The sequence below is a fragment of the Muscardinus avellanarius genome (genome assembly GCF_963383645.1).
Source record: "Muscardinus avellanarius genome assembly, chromosome: 2".
NCBI classification, from domain to species: Eukaryota; Metazoa; Chordata; class Mammalia; order Rodentia; family Gliridae; genus Muscardinus; species Muscardinus avellanarius.
In genome coordinates this window covers 63241499-63260580 of record NC_137787.1, presented here as the reverse complement: position 1 = coordinate 63260580, position 19082 = coordinate 63241499, and the positions used below count along the sequence as shown (strand labels likewise).

General features: G+C 44.1%; 1 protein-coding gene across 11 annotated transcripts in view; it reads left to right on the top strand.

The window, feature by feature from the left end:
- RAPGEF4 (Rap guanine nucleotide exchange factor 4) overlaps positions 1–19082 on the top strand; it is a gene marked incomplete at both ends in the record, with an annotated part of 342537 nt that overhangs the window by 172825 nt on the left and 150630 nt on the right. For 10 of the 11 annotated variants that reach the window (XM_080719879.1, XM_080719871.1, XM_080719874.1 and 7 more), the window contains 2 exons: positions 11902–11974; positions 16180–16199. The exons of the other annotated variant lie outside the window; for it this stretch is intronic. In XM_080719879.1, the coding sequence (XP_080576005.1) occupies positions 11902–11974; positions 16180–16199 (93 nt within the window). The remainder of the gene's footprint in view (positions 1–11901; positions 11975–16179; positions 16200–19082) is intronic. 11 annotated transcript variants of the gene reach the window in all.

Here is a 19082-nt window from a genome sequence, read left to right as displayed (position 1 = left end):
CCATCCCCTTTGTCCTTCTTTGTCTGTTCTCATCCCACCTATTCCCTCTGCACTCTTTCTCCCTCCTCCTCCCCCTGGCCCCAGGCCTTCTCAGCCTCACATTCAATGTCAGTTTTCAGACTCCCAAATCTAAACTGCCCCCCATTTGCCACCTGGCCATGTTTTCAGTGCCCCCTGCACAGTCAGCCTTTCTAGAACCCAGCACAGATTTGGTTACTTGTGTGATCACATGTGAAGGCCACCTTTCTTGCTAGACCACAGGCCTGAGAAGCTCCGCGGGGCCCTCGGTCCCTGCTAAGCATGTGTGCATGAGCGTTTGCAGGCTAAGTGCACCTGTGCTTGTTCTTCCTTCCCTGCAGGCTTTTTCTGACCTGTGATGGAGTGAGATTGGCTGTACTCTTATTTTTTCCAGCTAATGATTCTCGTGTGTGTGTGTGTGTGTGAGTGTGTGTGTGTGTGTGTGTGTGTGTGTGTGTGTGTGTGTTTAAATCCAAAGACATTCTATCTCTGAGCTATGACCTCAGACCTTTTTTCAATTTTTTTATTTTAGTTTTATTTTTTGGTGGTACTGGGGATGGAACCCAGGGACCTTCTACCTCTGGGCTATACTCCCAGACCTATTTTTATATTTTTTATTTGAAAACAGGGTCTCTTAAGCCACCTGAGGATGTCTTTGAATCTTCACAATCCTCCTGTGTCAGCCTCCCAAGATCAGGGATTACAAGCATGCGCCACCACGCCCAGCTTCAATATTTTATTTTGAAGCAGTGTCTCACTAAACTACTGAGGCTGGTTTCAAATCTGCCATCCTCCTGTCTCAGCCTCCCCAGTACTGAGATTGGAGGTGTGCACCACCAAGCCCTGGATAATGGTTCTCCTTTTGCTTGAGAGCACTTGAGGATCCAGAGCCCTGTTGGACAGAGTTGGGGGTACCTTCACAAGCCTACAGGAGACAGTATTCACAAACAGGTGGGCTTGTCAGCGTCTTCTTTTGCTTGGTTTTGGCACCATCCTGCTTGGGCTTAGTCTGGGCTTCTTAAGGGTTCAGCTTGTAGGACTTCTTCCATCAGAGCCATCCTTGTCATGATTGTACCGCAGGCTCTGGCCCTCTGCAGGCTGGCCTTGAATTAAAAACAGCCATGAGCTGGCGAGCAGGATTTGGCCTCCATTTAGAATTATCCACAATAGGGCCAAAGGGGGTAATTCAACGTCACTGGAAAAGTGGCCACGGAAGTCCTTTGTCCCCTATTATGCCAGTGTTATAGAAATCAAGAAACAGAGAAACAGAGTAACTTGACATAAGAGGCCACTTTAGTCCCGTAGGACGTGTTGTGGGCGAAGCAGTGCATGTAGCTTTAAACTAGTAAACAGAAAAATTCTGCCTGTGGGTTTCCATTTCCAACTAGTTCATTCTCTGTCTTCTTTTCTGCTATTCCTGGGTTTAAGAATGCTCTAGCTCACTGAGGTTTTAGGGCAATATGCCGCAGACATATGCATAGCACACAGAGGTTATAAAAGAATCACTGCCTAGAAAGAAGTAAAAAGTGTTATAACTAAACCTTATATCACGCTCCCGAGCTGTCCTACTGTATAATCATGATGCTTTTGGAGAAAATACGGATGACTTGTTCTCCATCTTACTTTTTATGAGCTTGGCTTTAATATGTTGGGAGAACCTAGTAAAGCAAAATGAATAGGACATTAAGATGAGACGTGTCCCCATTTCCCCAGAACTGTCCTCCACTATTCCTGCCTCCTTTGGATGCTGCCTGTATATGCTGTCATTAGTTTGTCCCTGTTCTGAGCTCATGCCCCCTCCCTCCACCAGGCGCGCACAGCGGTGCCTGTCCATCATCCTCTCGACTTCCAGCTTTGAATGCTTTCCTCGTGTTGATCATCCCAGCCCAGGAGCTTCAGATTCCACCTTCGATTGCCCAGAGGGAGGGACAGGCGAGGGGACAGTTGCTGGGCAGGCGGTGGCCAAGCTCAGGTATCTGCCTGGCTGTTGCTGGTGGGGCAGGAGTGTGGTAGTAGTCTCATGCTGCCTGGCTCTTCTGGGCATCCTGGATGGGCCTCCCTTGAGCAGCAGCTTGGGCAACATCCAGAAAGGGCATCCCAGCATGCCAGGAAGACCTCGAGCCCCTGGTGGAGGGGCTTGGCCTGCCAGGACCATCTCCAGTCATAGAGGGCTTGCTCTGGTCTGAGCTGCCAGCTTTTCTTTATTTACTGAGTTTTGCACTTAGTAAACTGTGACTTGCAGAATGACATAATTTCTTTGTGTTTAACCCTGAGCAGCTACCACCCCACTTTTGATGTCTTCCAGCAACAATGCTCCACCTGGCCATAGGGATCCTGTGTGTACATTAGGAAAAGGTACCCCTGCTATGGGTGGGAATAGCTAGGCCAGGCCTCGGGACTTGTGGAGCAGACTGGATTCAGCCCTGCCACCACTTGATCCAGTCACCACTCTGCTGGTCTTCCAGACAGAGTTCCTCAGAGGCCTTGATGGGGACAATCAATTGGCTGAGAGATGGGCCATAGGCCAACCCTTCTGAGACCACCATCTTTTGTCTTTTCCTAGAACATATATCCTAATCAGTAGCACATCTGCAGCTCTATATGGGGACAGATACGGCCTCACTAGCCTGAGGACGTCTTTCCTTTTGTACCTGATCCCCCCACTTCTGACGTCCTTCTCCCCCCCCACACACACACTTGATCTAAAAACAGGCCATTTGTAATTTACAGATTAATTTTTTTCATGAAGGAAACTCTTAGCAAATGGCCCTGGTGGCTGGGAGACTTCGCCTATGTTAGGCATTCCTGGGCTTTCTCTCTCGTGCTCTTCCTTTTCTCCATCATCCCCGAGCTTGCCGCTTCTTCCGTGGACTGTACCATGTGCATAAAAATTGGCAATATTTGCAAAATGATATAAGACAGCCTATTATTTAGATACTTATTTTTCTAATAACTCCTGTTTAACAGACATATCAACAGGTACCTTGTGGGTCTCTAAACATTATGTCTGTCCGCAGCCTCAGCAAGGTGAAGGTGCAATGCGGACATGTCCTTTTCCAACGCTGAAGACCATCTGATTGGGAAATATCATCAAGTATGGTGTGGTTAGCTTGATTAATCTTTGGTTTATTATCATTTTTATCATTATTATCAGCTACCACTTGTTAAGTATCTTCCAGGTGCCAGGCACTTTTATGGATCTTATTTCTCTCAATTGTCTTGAAAAATGGGTGTCACTATTCCAGGTTCTTAACCTAGGAGATCAAGACAAAGAAATTCTCCAGGTTCACATGATAATATGTGGTGGAATCAGAATTAAGGCCATAGGCTTGTGGTATTCCAGTGTCTGCCTGCTTTCCGTAACATCAGAGCTCCTTAGTTTTTTCCACTGAAGTTTCTGAATGTGGAGGAAATCAATACATAATGCCTGGGGTCTAGACCCTTTGTTGCTAGAAGTAGCCAGCAGCCAGTTCTGAATTTCTTTGAAGTCTCATGCTTTAATCTTTAAAATTTATGCAAATTTAGCTTTCTATTCCGTAGTATAAAAGTATAAAAATAATCTTTTAAACTACTTGACATAGAGTAAAATTGAGACTCCAGGAGGAGCTCCTGTTTATCCTCCCCGGGCCCCTCCACCCTGCAGAAGGTCAGCGAGGTCTGTCGTGCACGCGCATCTCTGCTGCAGGCTCACCGCCAGTTTGTTGACAGACTCTTCAGTTAGGGAGCAAACTGCCATTGCCAAGCCACAACAAAGAAGTCATAACAGAGTCCCCAACACTCCTAGATCGTCTTAAAGCGGTCTGTGCTGATTCTTCATGGGGAGCTTTGAGTGACATCAAGGTGGCTGGAAGTTGTATTTTTTATTCAGAACCCAAGTCATTTTTCAAATGAAAGTTCTCTGGGGACTTTAACTTATAAAACAAATTAGAGTGAAGAGCGGTGGTTTCCATAGGGCTCCAGTCCATGTCTGCATGGTGTGCCCTTGCCCGAGGAGCCTCCAAGGAACCCCAGGCTCTGCTGAACAAAGTTTGGACACCCTTAGTCTAATTCAGGTCACCCATTTTACTGAAGAGGAGATGAAAGCCAGAGGGCTTGAAGGACTTGTCTGCAGTGACCCAGCTGATTAGTTAGTGACCAGCTAGAAGGACATCCTAAGACCCAAGCCTGCCAAGTTCTTCTGGGGCCACTCTTGGCCCTTTGGGCTGTCTTGTCACCGCATAATTTTCTCACTGCTCTCAGAGGTCCTGGAAGACTGGGAAGTGGAGCCCTCCAGGAGGGGCAGCCTACAGTCTGAGTCAACTTCTTCTGTAGTACAGTGTCCTTGCTAAGAAGCACAAGACTGGCACCCTGGCCCAGAGACAGTTGAATCCAGACTGGTAGCCTGCTGCCCCTGCCCCTAGATGGTGCCTTCTAGAACCTCCTCTGGACATGACAGAAGGGCGCTATAAAAAAAAAAGCCCAAGCTGTCCCACCTGGGCATGGTGGCACGCGCTTGTAATCCCAGCATTTGGGAGGCTGAGACAGGAGGATTCGAATTCGCGGACAGCCTCAGCTACTTAGTGAAGCCCTTTGCAACTCAGTGAGACCCTATTTCAAAATAAAAAATAAAAAAAAAATAGAGCTGGAAAAAAAAATAGAAGAAAAGCCCAAACTGCCCCCAGTGTCACGAGGCTCATGGCTCAAGGGCCATGGGCAGGAACTCAGGATGACCTTTCATTTCCATCTCCCACACAGCTCTGCTTTGGGCTTTAGCACTCTTTTCTAGCGGACTGCCAATCTGTCTGCTGATTGGCTGTCATTTCCATACCTGAGTTAACAGCACAGCTCTTTGCCTCGTGCATGTGCCACTTGGAAAATGGTGGAATGAGGCCAGGTAACCTACTGAAGGGTTAGAGTGTGTGGGGATCCAGGAAAAGGGTTTGTGGGGGATATTAGTCAGGATCTAAAACAAAAACAAAAACAAAAAACAACATTGCAGAGGGCTTGGCCAGGCCAGCACATGTCTCAGCAGCTGGGCGGAGGAGGGTGCTAGCGTGCATCTACTCAAAGTCCAGGATCCCACCAGCTAAACTGAGGTATGGATGAGGCATCTTGGATGCTGTCCCTCAGGTACAGCCCTCCAGAGGATGCTTTTTCATTCTTAATTCAACACGTGTGAATGAAAGAGACAAGTTCTGTGCCTCCTAGAACCCATCAAATAATGGGCACAGGGGGGACAGGTAACTGCAACAGACTTTTCTTTTTTGTTCTGGGGATTTGTCGTGAGCATGTGACCAGCTGGACTCTTAAACATGTGTCAATAAGTTTATCGGGGGTCCCACATTTGGTAGACAATTCAGCAGACACCACAGACCAGAGTCAAAGCCTAAGTCTAAGTCTAGGTCTAAGTGTAAGCCCAGCCAGGCACTGGACCCAGAGGAACTCACATGTGACATGTCCGAGTTGAAGGTCTTTTCAGTCGGGTCCAACTTTGGCTGATGCTTGGGTTCGATAATAGGACTGAGGCTCACTGTCATAGAGGGCTCTCCATCGGGCATTAGAGGGCTAGAGAACATAGGTTGCTGTTTGTGGGTTTATGTACCCCTGTCTTAGCAAAGTCCAATTGCTGAGTGTCGCCTGATTGGTCATACCCATGTAAGGGGTCTTCTCTCAATTGGTTATGCCCACATGCTGGCTTCTCCTCATTGGTTACTCTCAATAGAATAATGCTTGTGGATTATCTGGGTCCCCCACTGCCCTCCTCTGCGATTCTCTGCATCTAACATTCTAACATACAGTTTCTACTTAGCTTGCTTCACTTGCCCTTGTGGCTGATATACTGTCTTTTACACTTAACAGAACTTGACAATATTTTGGTATTGTTTCCTGTTATTCTCAACATTATAATATTTTAGTATTTTACCATATTACTCCTAACAGGATTGAACCCAGAGGCATTCTACCTTTGAGCCATGCCCCCAGCCCTATTTTATTTTATTAATTTTATTTTGAAACAGGGACTCACTAAGTTGTAGAGGGCTTCACTAAGTTGCTGAGGCTAGCCTTGAACTTGTGATCCTCCTATTTCAGCCTCCCGAGTACTGTAGATATCCACCACCACATCTGGTTTGCAACAGACATTTCTATCCAGAAGAAAGGGATTCGAATGAGGGGCACTTAACAGGCACTTCTGAAGTCCAGCTGGGGAAACGGTACCAGTTCCTTGACAAAGGTCCAGTTCTGCTCCCTGGGACTTGTTTTCTATGGCTCCTGGTTCCACCTTCTGGGCCTTTAATTCTACCCTCTGAGTCATCTTTCCTTTTCATTAAGATGTCGTCTTGCAACTGAGTAGTTTCCTCAGCCAATTCCTGCTGGTGTTTCAAGGGTCCAAAGGATTCTTTTGGTTGTGTACTATCTGTTTCAGTCCAAGATGGTGCAAGTTTTAAAAAACCTTGGTGGGTTTCTTATTTATCAGTTTTTCTTGTGTATCAACGTTTATTATGTCCACTTCATTAGACAGAAGCCATGCCCACATAGATCTTTGCATAAGCCCTTCTCTACTTTGATCCCTTTCTGAGGTCCCTGTGGTACATCTGTGAACCCCCGGTAAATCTCTGTGTAGTCATGCACGAGTCATGCCCTGGTCTTCTTGGTCTCATGCTTTGTTTTCCTGCCAGGGCCCTATTTTTTATTTTTGTCACGAGGCCCTTTCTTACTTTGAAAATCTTTTGCTGAGAAATTGTAGATGAGAAATAGCTTTATTTTAGAACTTTTCAAGTCTTAGATCCTAATTTATATTTACTTGAAATTTCTGACTGCAAAGTGAATGAGCCCTTTGTTAGCTCATCTGCATCTGAACCTTAAAATATATAGCTAAAAGAAAACAGCTGACACGTGGCATTCTTCCTGGAAATCAATCTCCTCAGCCAGAACCACCGTTGATTCAGTACATTTTCCATGTTTCCAATGTTACTTAGGGCATCAGTTTGGCTAAACTTTCCACCTCCACATAACAAGAGCCAGTGTCCTCCATCTTCCATAATATTCCCCTCACTCTTCAAGTTCTCCTCTGCAATTCCCTCCAGCCCCACCAGGCTTCCTCCCACCTTCAGTTCCAAAATTAAGGGCACATGTTTTAGGTTTTGTTTTAAAACTACCTCACTTTCGGATGCCAAGTTCTCTTCTCATTATCTATTTCTCTGTAACAATTATGCAAATTCGTGGCATCTGCCAATAACCATTTTACAGGTACTAGGGTTCAGGGTCAGGAATTTGAACAGGATGCAGTGGGAATAACTTGTCTTTGCTACATGACATCTGGAACCTCAATTGGGAATACCTGAGCAACCAAGGTGCCTTTGAGTGGCTAGAGGGGACTTGACTAGCTTGAGGCTGGGATTGCCCGGAAGCATCTTTAATCATGTGCTGGCTGTTGGGCTGGGATGACTCAAAGGTCAGGTCCGCAAGGGTGGAGGACCAGAGAGGATTCATGTTTCGCCTTATATTTTTCTAATTCTTTGTTTCTTTAAATTTTTTGTTGTTTGGGCTGTAGACATTTTCATTTTGTTTTGTTCGCTTGTTGTTTTAATGGTGAAATCTTTTCTTCAAATGATAGTATAGAATAATAAATATAAAATAGAGTGAGAAGTATAAAATGTAATAAATATGAAATGGAGAAGAATATTAATTGCTCTGGAGTCCCAGGGGCAGTAGTGATTCGTGGTATAAAAGTCAAAAGGATGTACAGCAAAAACTAAGTTTCTCTCCCATTTGACTCTTAACCACTCAGATCTTTTCTGGAAACAATCCTTGTTACTCCTTTCTTTTTTATCTGCTCAGAGATAGGCTATGCATTTATGAATATTCAGATGCCCACAAACATTTATTCTTCCATCCCATTAAATGGTACCATACTCTACACATCGTGCTCTAGCTTGCTTTTTTAATCTATAAATATAGAGATCATTCCATACATGTACAGGTAGTGCTACTTCACTTTTTTCATAACTTCATACTATAAGAACATCATTTATTCATCTAGGAAAAAACCATCATCAGCCAGGTGTGGTGACGCGTGCCTATAATCTTAGTACTTGAGAGGCTAAGACAGGAGGATCGCAGGTTTGAGGACAGCCTCAGCAATGTAGTGAGACTTAGCAAGCTAGGGGGACGCTGTTTCAAAACAAAAAATAAAAAGGGCTGAAGTGTGACTCAGAGACAGAACACTCCTAGGTTCAATCCTAGTGTACACATGCACACACACACACACACACACACACACACACACACACACGAGAGGAGAGAGAGAAAAGAATGGAGGAGGAAAGGAAGAAGGAAGGAACGCATCATTATCTATTGTCAGAGTAACCTGGTGTCCTCTTTATCAATATTTGGGTTACGTGTTCACATATATACTCAGGTACTTCAGGAGAGTATACATCTGCCCTATTTGCTTGCCGTTAAGCAAACGGAAAATGCATTTTAAGACTTGATTGACCCTCCCAAACTGCCTTCCATTGAGACTGTATCCTTTTTTACTTCCATAAAGCAACATATGAGAGAACCTGCTTTCACTCTCAGCAAACAGTATGTTAGCAAAGTTTTTTTTTTCTTCTACTTCTTTTTGGCCAAATCTAGCAGGTGAAAAGAATGGCGCTGCTCGCATCTCTGTTGTGAGGCTCACCATCCTTTCATGAGGTATCTTCTTCTTCTTCTTCTTCTTCTTCTTCTTCTTCTTCTTCTTCTTCTTCTTCTTCTTCTTCTTCTTCTTCTTCTTCTTTTTTTTGGTGGTACTGGGGTTCCTGGAAGCCCTTCTACCTCCGGGCTACACTCCCAGACCTATTTTTACATTTTTTTTATTTGGAAACAGGGTCTCCTAAGCCAGCGCGCCCGGCTGGCTTCGAACCTGCGCGGTCCTCCTGTCTCCGCCTCCCAAGCACGGGGATTACAAGCGTGCACCACCACGCCCAGCAGGTATATTCTTTTGTAGCCTGCGTTGGAAGAGAAAATGCTGCCCAGTGATCAAGCAGTATGCAAATAATGTAGGAATCTCAATTTTTCTACTCAAGTTTCACTCCAGTTAGCTGTTCTCATCCTAATTTATATAGAGTACTCTTCAGAGTGCTACAGAAGAAATCAATTTCTTAGCTTTAGTGGATGTTTATTTAAAAGTGCTTTTAGAAGATTGACTTTTTATTTGCAAGTATAACTATTTCAACCCCATTTCTGTAGTCTTCACTAGACCAAAAGCTTTAATTCTGAAACTAGTGCTGTCTTATTAAATAAATTACTTTTATTTTTAATTTTTTGTGGCACTGGGGATTAAACCCAAGAACATGCTACCTCCAAGCTATACCCACAGCCCTTTTTATTTTGTTTTTGGTGTGTGTGTGTGTGTGTGTGTGTGTGTGTGTGTGTTGAGACAAAATCTTGTTAGGTTGTTGAGAATCCTGCTACATTGCTGAGGCTGACCTCCAACCTGGTCTCCTCCTGTCTCAGCCTCCCAAGAACTGGGATTATAGGCATGCACCACCATGCCTGGCTAATAAAGTACTTTTAAAATAGCACCAATCATATTTATAAGACAGAAATTTGAATGTGCACCGGATATTATTGGATTCACCTATGATAATGGTATTGTAATTTTGTTTAAAAAAGTTCTTGTCTCTTAGAAATTCCTATCAAAATAGTTATGGATTAAGTGATATTGGAATTTGCTACAAAATGATTCTAAGAAGGATAAGCAAATAGATGTGTAGATGAAATAACATTGGTCGTGAGATATTCTATTTTTAGGAATGTTTGACATTCCCTAGAACAGTTTGAGATTTAAGCCCCTTGGCCCATAGTTTCACTTTCCACAGTTCTAGTGACCCGTGATCACTCGTGGTCCAAAATCACATGCAGTTCACAAGATATTTTGAGAGAGGTAAGAGATCACATCCAACTAATTTTTGTTACAGTAGATTATTCTATCTTGTTATTAGTTGTTAATCTCTTACTGTGCCTTATTTATAAATTCAGCATTATCAGAGGTACATGTGGATAGGAAAAACTCAGTATGTATGGGGCTCAGTACTATGCAGCTTCAGACATCTGCTCTTGGTCTTGGAATGAGTCTCCTGCAGATCAGAGGAGATTACTATAATAAGTGGAAGACACAGTGCCCCGTGCTGTAGAAAATAGACACTTCTCAAGTGGAAGGGACCTTGTACGCTTGTTTTCCACAGTGAGCCTGGTGCCTGGGGTGCCGCCCTCGCGGAGTAGGTGTTAAATATACACATGTTCTGAGATTGAGGTTCGTTCACTCGGACCAGGAAGGAACTTCCATGGAGGTCTGGGAATTACATTGAGGTCCCTGAGACAAAGAACGTTGTCTAAGACAACATCTCTAAGCAAGCAGAATGGTACCTTTTATATCATAGGAATTATTTCTTTTAGGAGCTTGTTAGAGGGCTAATAACAGTAAGAGGAATAATCAAAAGGTATGAAGGAGGTCACAAAACTTTCTTTCATCATAGCCAGTCCTCATCCACTGTCTTTGAGCCTGTTTTGTCTAGAGCCCAGAATAACTGGATGCACAGGAATGTGCCTATTGAACACTGTCTCATGAAGAAGTGTATATGGTCTCATAAGGGAGAAGAAAATCAGAATTGGAAAGTTATCCAACAAAATGGCAGGGATGCAGGGTGAGATATTGGTGCTGCGGTTGAGTGATTAGTTAGCTCAGAGACAGAGAAGATCGTGATTTTAATGTTTGCATGCAGGTGTTAATATGGTTGCTTCTAAATGAAAAGAAAAAAGATTAAGGGGGAAAAACTAGTCACATCTTGAGTCGAAGGTTCTTTTGAGAAAGAATCAATGTTCCATTACAAACACCATTCAAGTCTACCAAATGGGCCCAGATGTCTGGCCGAATACCATGCCAGCTGCCCATTGCTACAGATGAAGTCTTTTCTGCTGACGTCTGTGTAACCTACGAGCTCATTACGGGGAGCTGATGCTTTTGATGCTGTTTAACATTTATGTGTCACTGTAATTATGAACCATAAATATACATGACACCATGTGATGAACTTGCCTGGTTTTCATTCTGAAAGGGAGGAGGCTGCATTTATTACCTTGGAAGAGAGGACGATGAATGTTCACCTTTCTTTCTTTGTAAATGTCACTCCTCTGCTTTATGCTTGGCAAATCTTATTCCTCTCAAACATCTCAGACCTCCAGGACCAATGTATATTGCAAAGCCCTAGGTTCAGAACATGTCTGGTCCCAAAGCCAGGATAATATAATTTAAGGGAATCCGAATAGTTCTAAATTAAGCCATCCCATTCTATTTGACAACATATCAAAATTCCTTTGGAGGTCATGAAGTAGGCAGGTGTATGGAATAAAAGGAAGTAGGTAAATGGAAGCGAATCAGCTTCTTTCAGACAGACATTTTCCTCAGATGCATTTCTTTTTGCTTTGAAAGAGGCTGATTCTGTGCTGTTCATCTATTAAGAAGGAAGCACACTTATTTGTATCTGCATTTATAAAAAACCGAGTGCCATTTCCCTTAACAAAAAGCTAAACATGTATTTGCAGAGTGGGGGGGTGCAGAGGTGGAGGGAGAAAAGGATGCCCACTGATTCCATAAGCCACGCTTGCACAGATGAATTGGCTGAGATAGACCCAGTGTCTGGGCAGGTAGAGCAGATACATTCAGCTCTACCCACGAAGACCTGGCGAGAACTCGACACCTTTATTTTAGACCAGAGGTCCCAGAGAGCACGAGTCATGGCTTTATAAATACCAGGTTCTGATGCTTCCTGACACCCAGCGTTTTGCTTTTTAAGATGTAAACACACGACTGCTTAAAGAGAGTAAATATCTGTGTGCTGAGTTTACAATCTTGTCTTTCAGAAATATCGACAGTACATGGCAGGGCTGCTGGCTCCTCCTTATGGTGTTATGGAAACGGGCTCTAACAATGACAGTAAGTGAAAAATGTGAACATTTTCTATCTAAAAATTTGTTGTGGGGTGTATGTTTTCATGCAACAACAACAAAAAAGTGTCCTATACCAGCTTCACAGAGGAACTCTCCAGGCTCTTACATGGGCAGACGGACCTCCCAGCTCACACTCAGGATGTTTAATAACTGGATAATATTGTTCTGGGGTCTTTGCTAGTGCAGGGAGGCTCTAGTGTTGGCGGGGACTTCAGCATGCTTGAGATACTTTCTCATAATGTCTTTGTATTATAGTGAAATGCAGTATTGCTTCTACGCCCCTTAAAAATAGGATTCGTGACGGGCATCTAGATACCTGAGAACCCCGCTTCTTGTTTTGATGCTATTGATCCTGGGGAGGAACAGTATAATCATTACTTATTCTTAAATCATGACCTCCAAAGGGCAGGTCTCTGTAGGGCCCTGGTGCTCTTACACAGTTGAGAGTAGCCACAGAGGGCAATGGGCAGGTGGCTTTAGAGTTCCTTTTTACCAGGGGTGTGTAAAGTGTGGCATGTTGTACACCTTAATAATGGACAATCAAAAAACCCAGGCCTTTTATATGAGACCAGTCTCTGGGGGATGGTAAAAGAAGAGGCATCTTTTTGTGTTGTACTCTTTTCTGAGGGATCACTAGGCTGCAGGGAAGTCCTGTTCCCTGGTCTATGCGCATGTCAGAAGCCCCCACGTGGCTCCCTTGCCGCGGGTGGGGGGGGGGAGCTGCCCTTTGAACCCTGGAGTCTCCTTGGGAAGCTGGTGTTTGCATGTGTAGCGAGGTAGCAGGTGACCATGGTGATGTGACACGCGGCACTTCCAATCCATGGGACTTGGGAGCACGGTGGCCTTCATAGCTGGCTCTGCCTCCTTGAATTCCCATCCTCACTGCCAGATCTGTACACTCCACAGGGACCTGGCCTATTGGACCCACATCTCCAGGGAGCTGCCTCCCTCCTGCCCTTATGCTTCACTCTCTGTGGGCACCCCTACCTCCTCTCTGCTACCCTTCTGTTCTACTAAGGAATGACCAGCAGGAAGGGGCACGTTTCTCCCCCAACTCCCAACCCTGCCCCTGGTTTTTTTCTTTCCTAGCTGAGGTGGGGATAATTGGCTCATCTGGAGTGCTTGGGATGAGATCCCAGCTGTCTCCTGTCTCCTCGCGGTGTGACTTCAGGCAAGATGCTCAGACTCTCTGAGCCTCTGTCTCCTTGTAGGGTTATTGTGAGGATTAAATGAATCAAGACATGTTTGGATTAGAAGTGGGCCAGGTCTACAAGGAAGACCCACGTGGTATGGGCTGTTGTTTTCCCACCTTGTCACTCATTAACCCCTCAGTGTCCCACACCTGCTTCACACTCTTGAATGAACCCCAGAGTTACCAGTGACCAACGAATAATAGACCCAGTTGCCCTCACTTCTGATTCTTGGTGACTTTAATAACTTCCCCACTCCATTTTCCCTTGGCTCCCAGGTTCCCTTCGATACCCTGGTTTTCTCCTAACTCTCTAGCCACCTACATTTTTGTCTCTTTCACAGGTACTTTCTCGCCTCCCCACAACAGTTCATATATTATTGAAGAGTTTGACCTTGACTCTGGTCCACTTTTCTCTATACCTCCTACTAGCCATGGCGTCCTTTGCTGTGACTTCCCCAACCAGCACCTCTCTTTGGTCACATTGAGGGGCAGCCTAATGTACCAGTGACCGCTTTTCCTGCCTTGACGTCCCGCTAGCCCTTCAACCTCAAAATGTCCTTAAATAAGGGGACATATCTCAAATTTCACAAAACCATCCCTCTTCCCAAAGACCCATCTTCAACAATCCCTCCACACTGCTCCCATTCCATTCAAGCTGTAAACCTCCACCATTTGAGATTGCTTCTTCATCTCCCCACCCACTGGGGCCACTTGCTGGTCCCGGCCCTGGCTTCTTCCTCTGGCACCCTCTTGGTGTTTCCTTTCTGTCCTCTCTCTCTTCAGTCACCCACCTGGATGAAGGCCTCATCTCTCTTTTTCTGGTGGTACTGGGGATTGAACCCAGAAGCAGTCTATCTCTGAACTGCCCTCCCTGTGCCCTACTAAGTTACCGAGGCTTCAAACCTGCGATGCTCTTGTCTCAGCCTCCCAAGTGCTGGGATTACAGGTGTGCACCACCATGCCCGGGTAGGCCTCATCCCTCTTGACCCAAGAACAGAATGACTCGACTAGTTCTGACCCTCAGTATCTTACCCATGGTCTTCCTTGTACCTGCTTTCTATAAAACTTTTTTTTCACTTTTTATTATGAAAAATTTTCAAGCATACAGAAAGTGAAAAGAATGCATTATCTTTAACCCTTCTTTTTATCACTTTGATTTAATTAGCATGAATATTGTGATTTATTTGCTATTCATGAATTGATATGTACTTTGTTAGTATTTTGCCATATTTCTTTCTTTTAATCATCATATATATATATATATATATATATATATATATATATATATATATATATATATATATTTCACCCCAAATACTTCAGGAGTCATTTTTGAAAACTAAAGATTTTTCCATGTATTACCATAACACCACAACTGTACCTAGTAACTGGCATGCTTTCCTTAACGATATCCATCAAGTCCATATTCAGATTTCCCAAACTGAATCATGATCACCAGTTCCTCAGACTGGGCTCCAGTCCATATCCATGCCATTTTATCTGGTGTTGGTGTCTTGGCTATCTTAACTTTGAGCAGTCTTCTTCCCTCCTTTCTCTTGACCTCATCACCATTTAAGGATTGTCTGTCACATTCCATGGAAGGTGCAATTCCAAGACTATTAGCTTGATGTTCAAGCTCCTGCATGGCCTCAAATCACCTTTTCTGTATTATTTCCTGATATACATTCTTATTTACAGCCACTCAGATATAGAGATTTGGGCCACCCTGCCCTTATTTATTGAATGTCCTAGAGAATGAGCCTCTGTTATACGCTGTACCTCCTCAGTCAGTCATTTCCAGCTCTTACAAATGGCTGCTGGATGGTTAGATGGATGGACGGATTCAAGATGCTCTTCGGAGTGCCGGCTCTAGCGTGCCCTCACTCCTCCTCATGGGTCTGGGCTGTGATGGCAAACATGTTCATTCTTAGTCATTATTATGGGGGACAGCTCTCTCCATCTCCCTGAGTTATTTTTTCCTAAGACTACCCCAGTTTGGGGGACAAAGCTTTTCTTAGGGAGAGTTTCCCAGTGGTCTCTTTCCTTCTCAGCCCTCCGGCACACTGTGCTGCTGGGCATTAGATGGGCTCAGTTCTGTTAATGCCAATACTTTAAGTACTGTGTGGTTGCTTATATAAATACAGAATGTCCTGTTTGCTCAGACTGTGGGTGCACGGTATCTTTACAACACAGTCCACCTTACTCTGCTCCACTGGTTTGAAGCGAGGTACAAGCCACACCTAAAAACCGCCATGCTTCTCCTCCTCGTTATGAGGTCACCCGTGCCCAGTGGACTGGGCTCAGTAAGCTCTGAACTCCCAATGCAGCCACCATTTGTGTGTCCATCAGAGCCACAGCCAAAAAGGCATGGGGCCTGCCTGTAGTAGACGCTAATGAAGTGTCTATACGTGAATGAACCAAAGAACAAATGGATACATAGTTAATGTTTTCACTAGGAAAACAGGGATACCTCTGGGCACAGGCACTGCCTTGCTTAGGCCTGTCTGGAGGCAGCCGGGACTGCTGTGCTCAGAATGGAAGTCGTTGCTGGTGGGTTTGATGTTCTTGGCTGTAGGTTCACATCACCGGAGCAATGTGGAGTGGCTTAGAATATAGCAGTGCCTTATGTTTGACCAAAGAGTTGAGGCATCTGCTCACAATTCTAAGTGTTCTCGTGCCCAAGAGAGTGGAATTAGTTGCTTACATCGTGCACATGAGTCATTGACGGGGTTTTTTTTTTACCTCTGGAAAAGTAAAGTATATCTTAGAGATGCAACGTAAGCATGGATTTTGTTGCCTGGGCACATAGCCCTGCTTCTGATCCATGGTTTATTTCTTACCTATTTTTATTGGTGCTGCTATTCTTCTAAGCAGCATTGATGTACATTTTTATGGAAAACACCAAAATGTTACTTGGCTTCGTCCAGCCAAGGATTTCATTTCTATAGTCCAGGTTGATCAGATCACTTACAACCTCTCTTTGTCTCTTTTTCCTCTAGGGATTCCTGACAAGGAGAACGTGAGTAGCTGCTCTCTCTGTTTAGCTTCTAAAAACTATTGTAAGGGTAAAAAATAATCACGGTGACCCTACCAGCAAAGAAAGTTCTTGATCCAGTCAACAGAGCAATAAATATTTTTCTAATCTTATGCTGGCATCTTGGGTGAGTCACGTTAAAATACCAAGGGGAGAAGGTGACTGCTCTGGCCTGGCCATCACATGTCCCTGACATTTAGTCCAAAGAAAAGTTATTCTGCAGGGGCACAAGGTTCAATTGCTGGGTTTTCTTTTTCCCATGATGCATACCTGTCAATAGAACAAATCATTAGCTTAACAGCGTGTACAAAATGAGTTGTTTTTCCTTAGTAAGAACACAAAATATGAAACTCAAGGTCAGTTGATAAATTTACCTGGTTATATCCAAGTGCACTAAAGTCAACATCTCTCTTTGCAAATTGAAAATAATTACATGCTCCAATTGTTTCAGGCAACGCAGGTAAGAAAGAAGGCTTGGCACAAAGCTTTCACCAACAAACAGTGCCAAGCATGGTTGTAATTCTGTGGTGTGTCTTTGTATGCAAATGATGAAAATATTGATTCTATGACCTAGACTCTTAACTATAGACAACAGTGTGGGCAGATGAATGACGGAAGTGCGTAGGGTCTGTCTGTAGCAGTATTTGATTGGCGCTCAACTGTGTCACCTTGTAACTTTGTTTCTGGATGGCAATACCCAGTGGCAGGGTTTTCCAGTTGTCAGCCTCTCCTCTCTTTGCTTTCGGTCCTGTGTCTGTGGACAGATATGCTTTCTCGATTAAATTCAGGTTATTTGTGTATCCTTTTTCAGAGATCTGGCTCTGACTTTCTTTCGGTCATCCTCTTTTCCTAATCCTGGTTTTAAAGAGCTTCTTGGGAATCCTGGCCCACTGCTACAACACTACCAACATGGCCTCCACACTTAGCAAGGCCACTTTAAATGTGATACCAAAATGTTACTGCATTTGGTCCACCAGAAGATTCAGTTCCTAGCTGTGGAGTCTTACACAAGCTACTTGATTTGTCTACACGTCTGGCCTCATCTTTAAAATGTGGACGTTACTCATGATTACCTTAAAGGGCCATAATGAATACTGAATGAGATAATCTGTGGAAAGCATAGAGTGAGAACAAGAAAGCTCAGTAAATGTTAGGACTATTATTGTAATTACTATTTTTCTCAAGCCTGGTATCATTTCCTAGCTGTCTTTTCTCCTCAGAAAAGTGTCTTACCCTTTATAAAGTGACTTGTCCCTTTGCTTTTTATGGCTCTTCTTAGATACTTCTCTTCGTGAATTTCCCCATTGATCTTTTGCTGTTAAAAAAAGAAATCTTTTGTGTATTGAGTAAAGCTTTAGAGAATCAGGCTCCTGAAGATTCTAAAGCAACAGGCTTTAGAGTCAAAAGTAGCAAACGGATCCATGCCCCCAAACATCTGTGCTATCACAAATAATCCACAGATCATTAGCTAAATAAAGATGATAAAAAAAAAAAGGCCTTGTGCTCCCTCATCAGGGGACTCCCAGTGATGTGGAGAACACCACAGAATGCCTACGCCCTGGGAGGGCTAAAGTGGGCTGAGCTTCAAAAGGAGACTCCCCCACTCCTAGGCCCTCGACCTTTAGGTTGGGCCCCCGTGGTGGGATGACAGAAGAAAGTCTCTGAGCAGAGGGCCCGACAGTGACATCGCGTGCTCACCGCGCCACAAAATGGACATTTGAAGTTTGCAAAGCCTCAGGTACAGTGAGCTGTCAACAACACACCTTTTGAAAGATTCGGGGGACTGGCCAGGCCAGCTCCCTGGTATTTGTAGTAGCATACGCCTAGTTGTGGGTGTGGGTGTGGGGGGGGGCATCCCGGGACACATTCTCCAGCAAACCAAAATGCATGTGTATTCTTTATTAGTGAGTAGATGTAACCACTCCACATGCTATCAGTCAAATGAAGCAAATGAGATGAAAGACATTCATGAGTACAGTTGAAGAAAAGAAGCCTAAGAGCCTTAAAGTGGTGCTAATTGAAAAAAATCTCCTTTAGAAGGGACAAGTTGTATTATGATGATTTCTTTTATCCTTTGCCTTCTTTGCATGCTGGGCAATATTATATTCCCCTTGTGTTTCTAAATAACGATAATATGCCTGTGGACTGTAATAAAGGCATTCAGACTATTGTTTCAGTGTCCACACAGATTCTTTGTAGAAAGAATATGTTCTCCTTTCCAGCTTCTACTCATAGTTTTGTTAATCACCAGGCTCACTTTTTTCTTTTATGGTAGAGAATTGAACTCAGGGGCAATCTACCTCCAAGCTATACCCCAGCCTTTTTTTACTTTTTATTTTGAAATAGGGTCTTGCTCGGTTGCTGAGAGTCTCACAAAATTGCTGAGGCTGCCCTTGAACCTTCACTCCTTCTGCTTTAGCCTCTCAAGGACAGAGATTTCAGACATGTACTACCATGCCCGGCACAATGTTCAATTTTTAATCAAATATGCAGATGCCAGTATGTGGTATTTTTACTATCTTGCCATGGTGTGTGTGTGTGTGTGTGTGTGTGTGTGTGTGTGTGTGTGTGTGTGTGTGTATTAACAGCTTTAATCTGTGATGGCTGACATATGGGCAAGATAGTGCTGGCCACCCACTCTCCTACATCTGGGCAGGAAGAGCCATTTCTCCAGGAGTAGAAGCAGGAGCCATGTGTTATCTGGTGGTCCGCATGTCTCCTAGTGTTTTCTGGAAACATGTTTATAGTCACAACAGGAACTGGGCAGTCAGCAGGAACAGGCCACAGCCCACGTCACAGGTCTGGGGCCTGGGCACAGAAAGACATGCATATATATATATATATATATATATATATATATATATATAT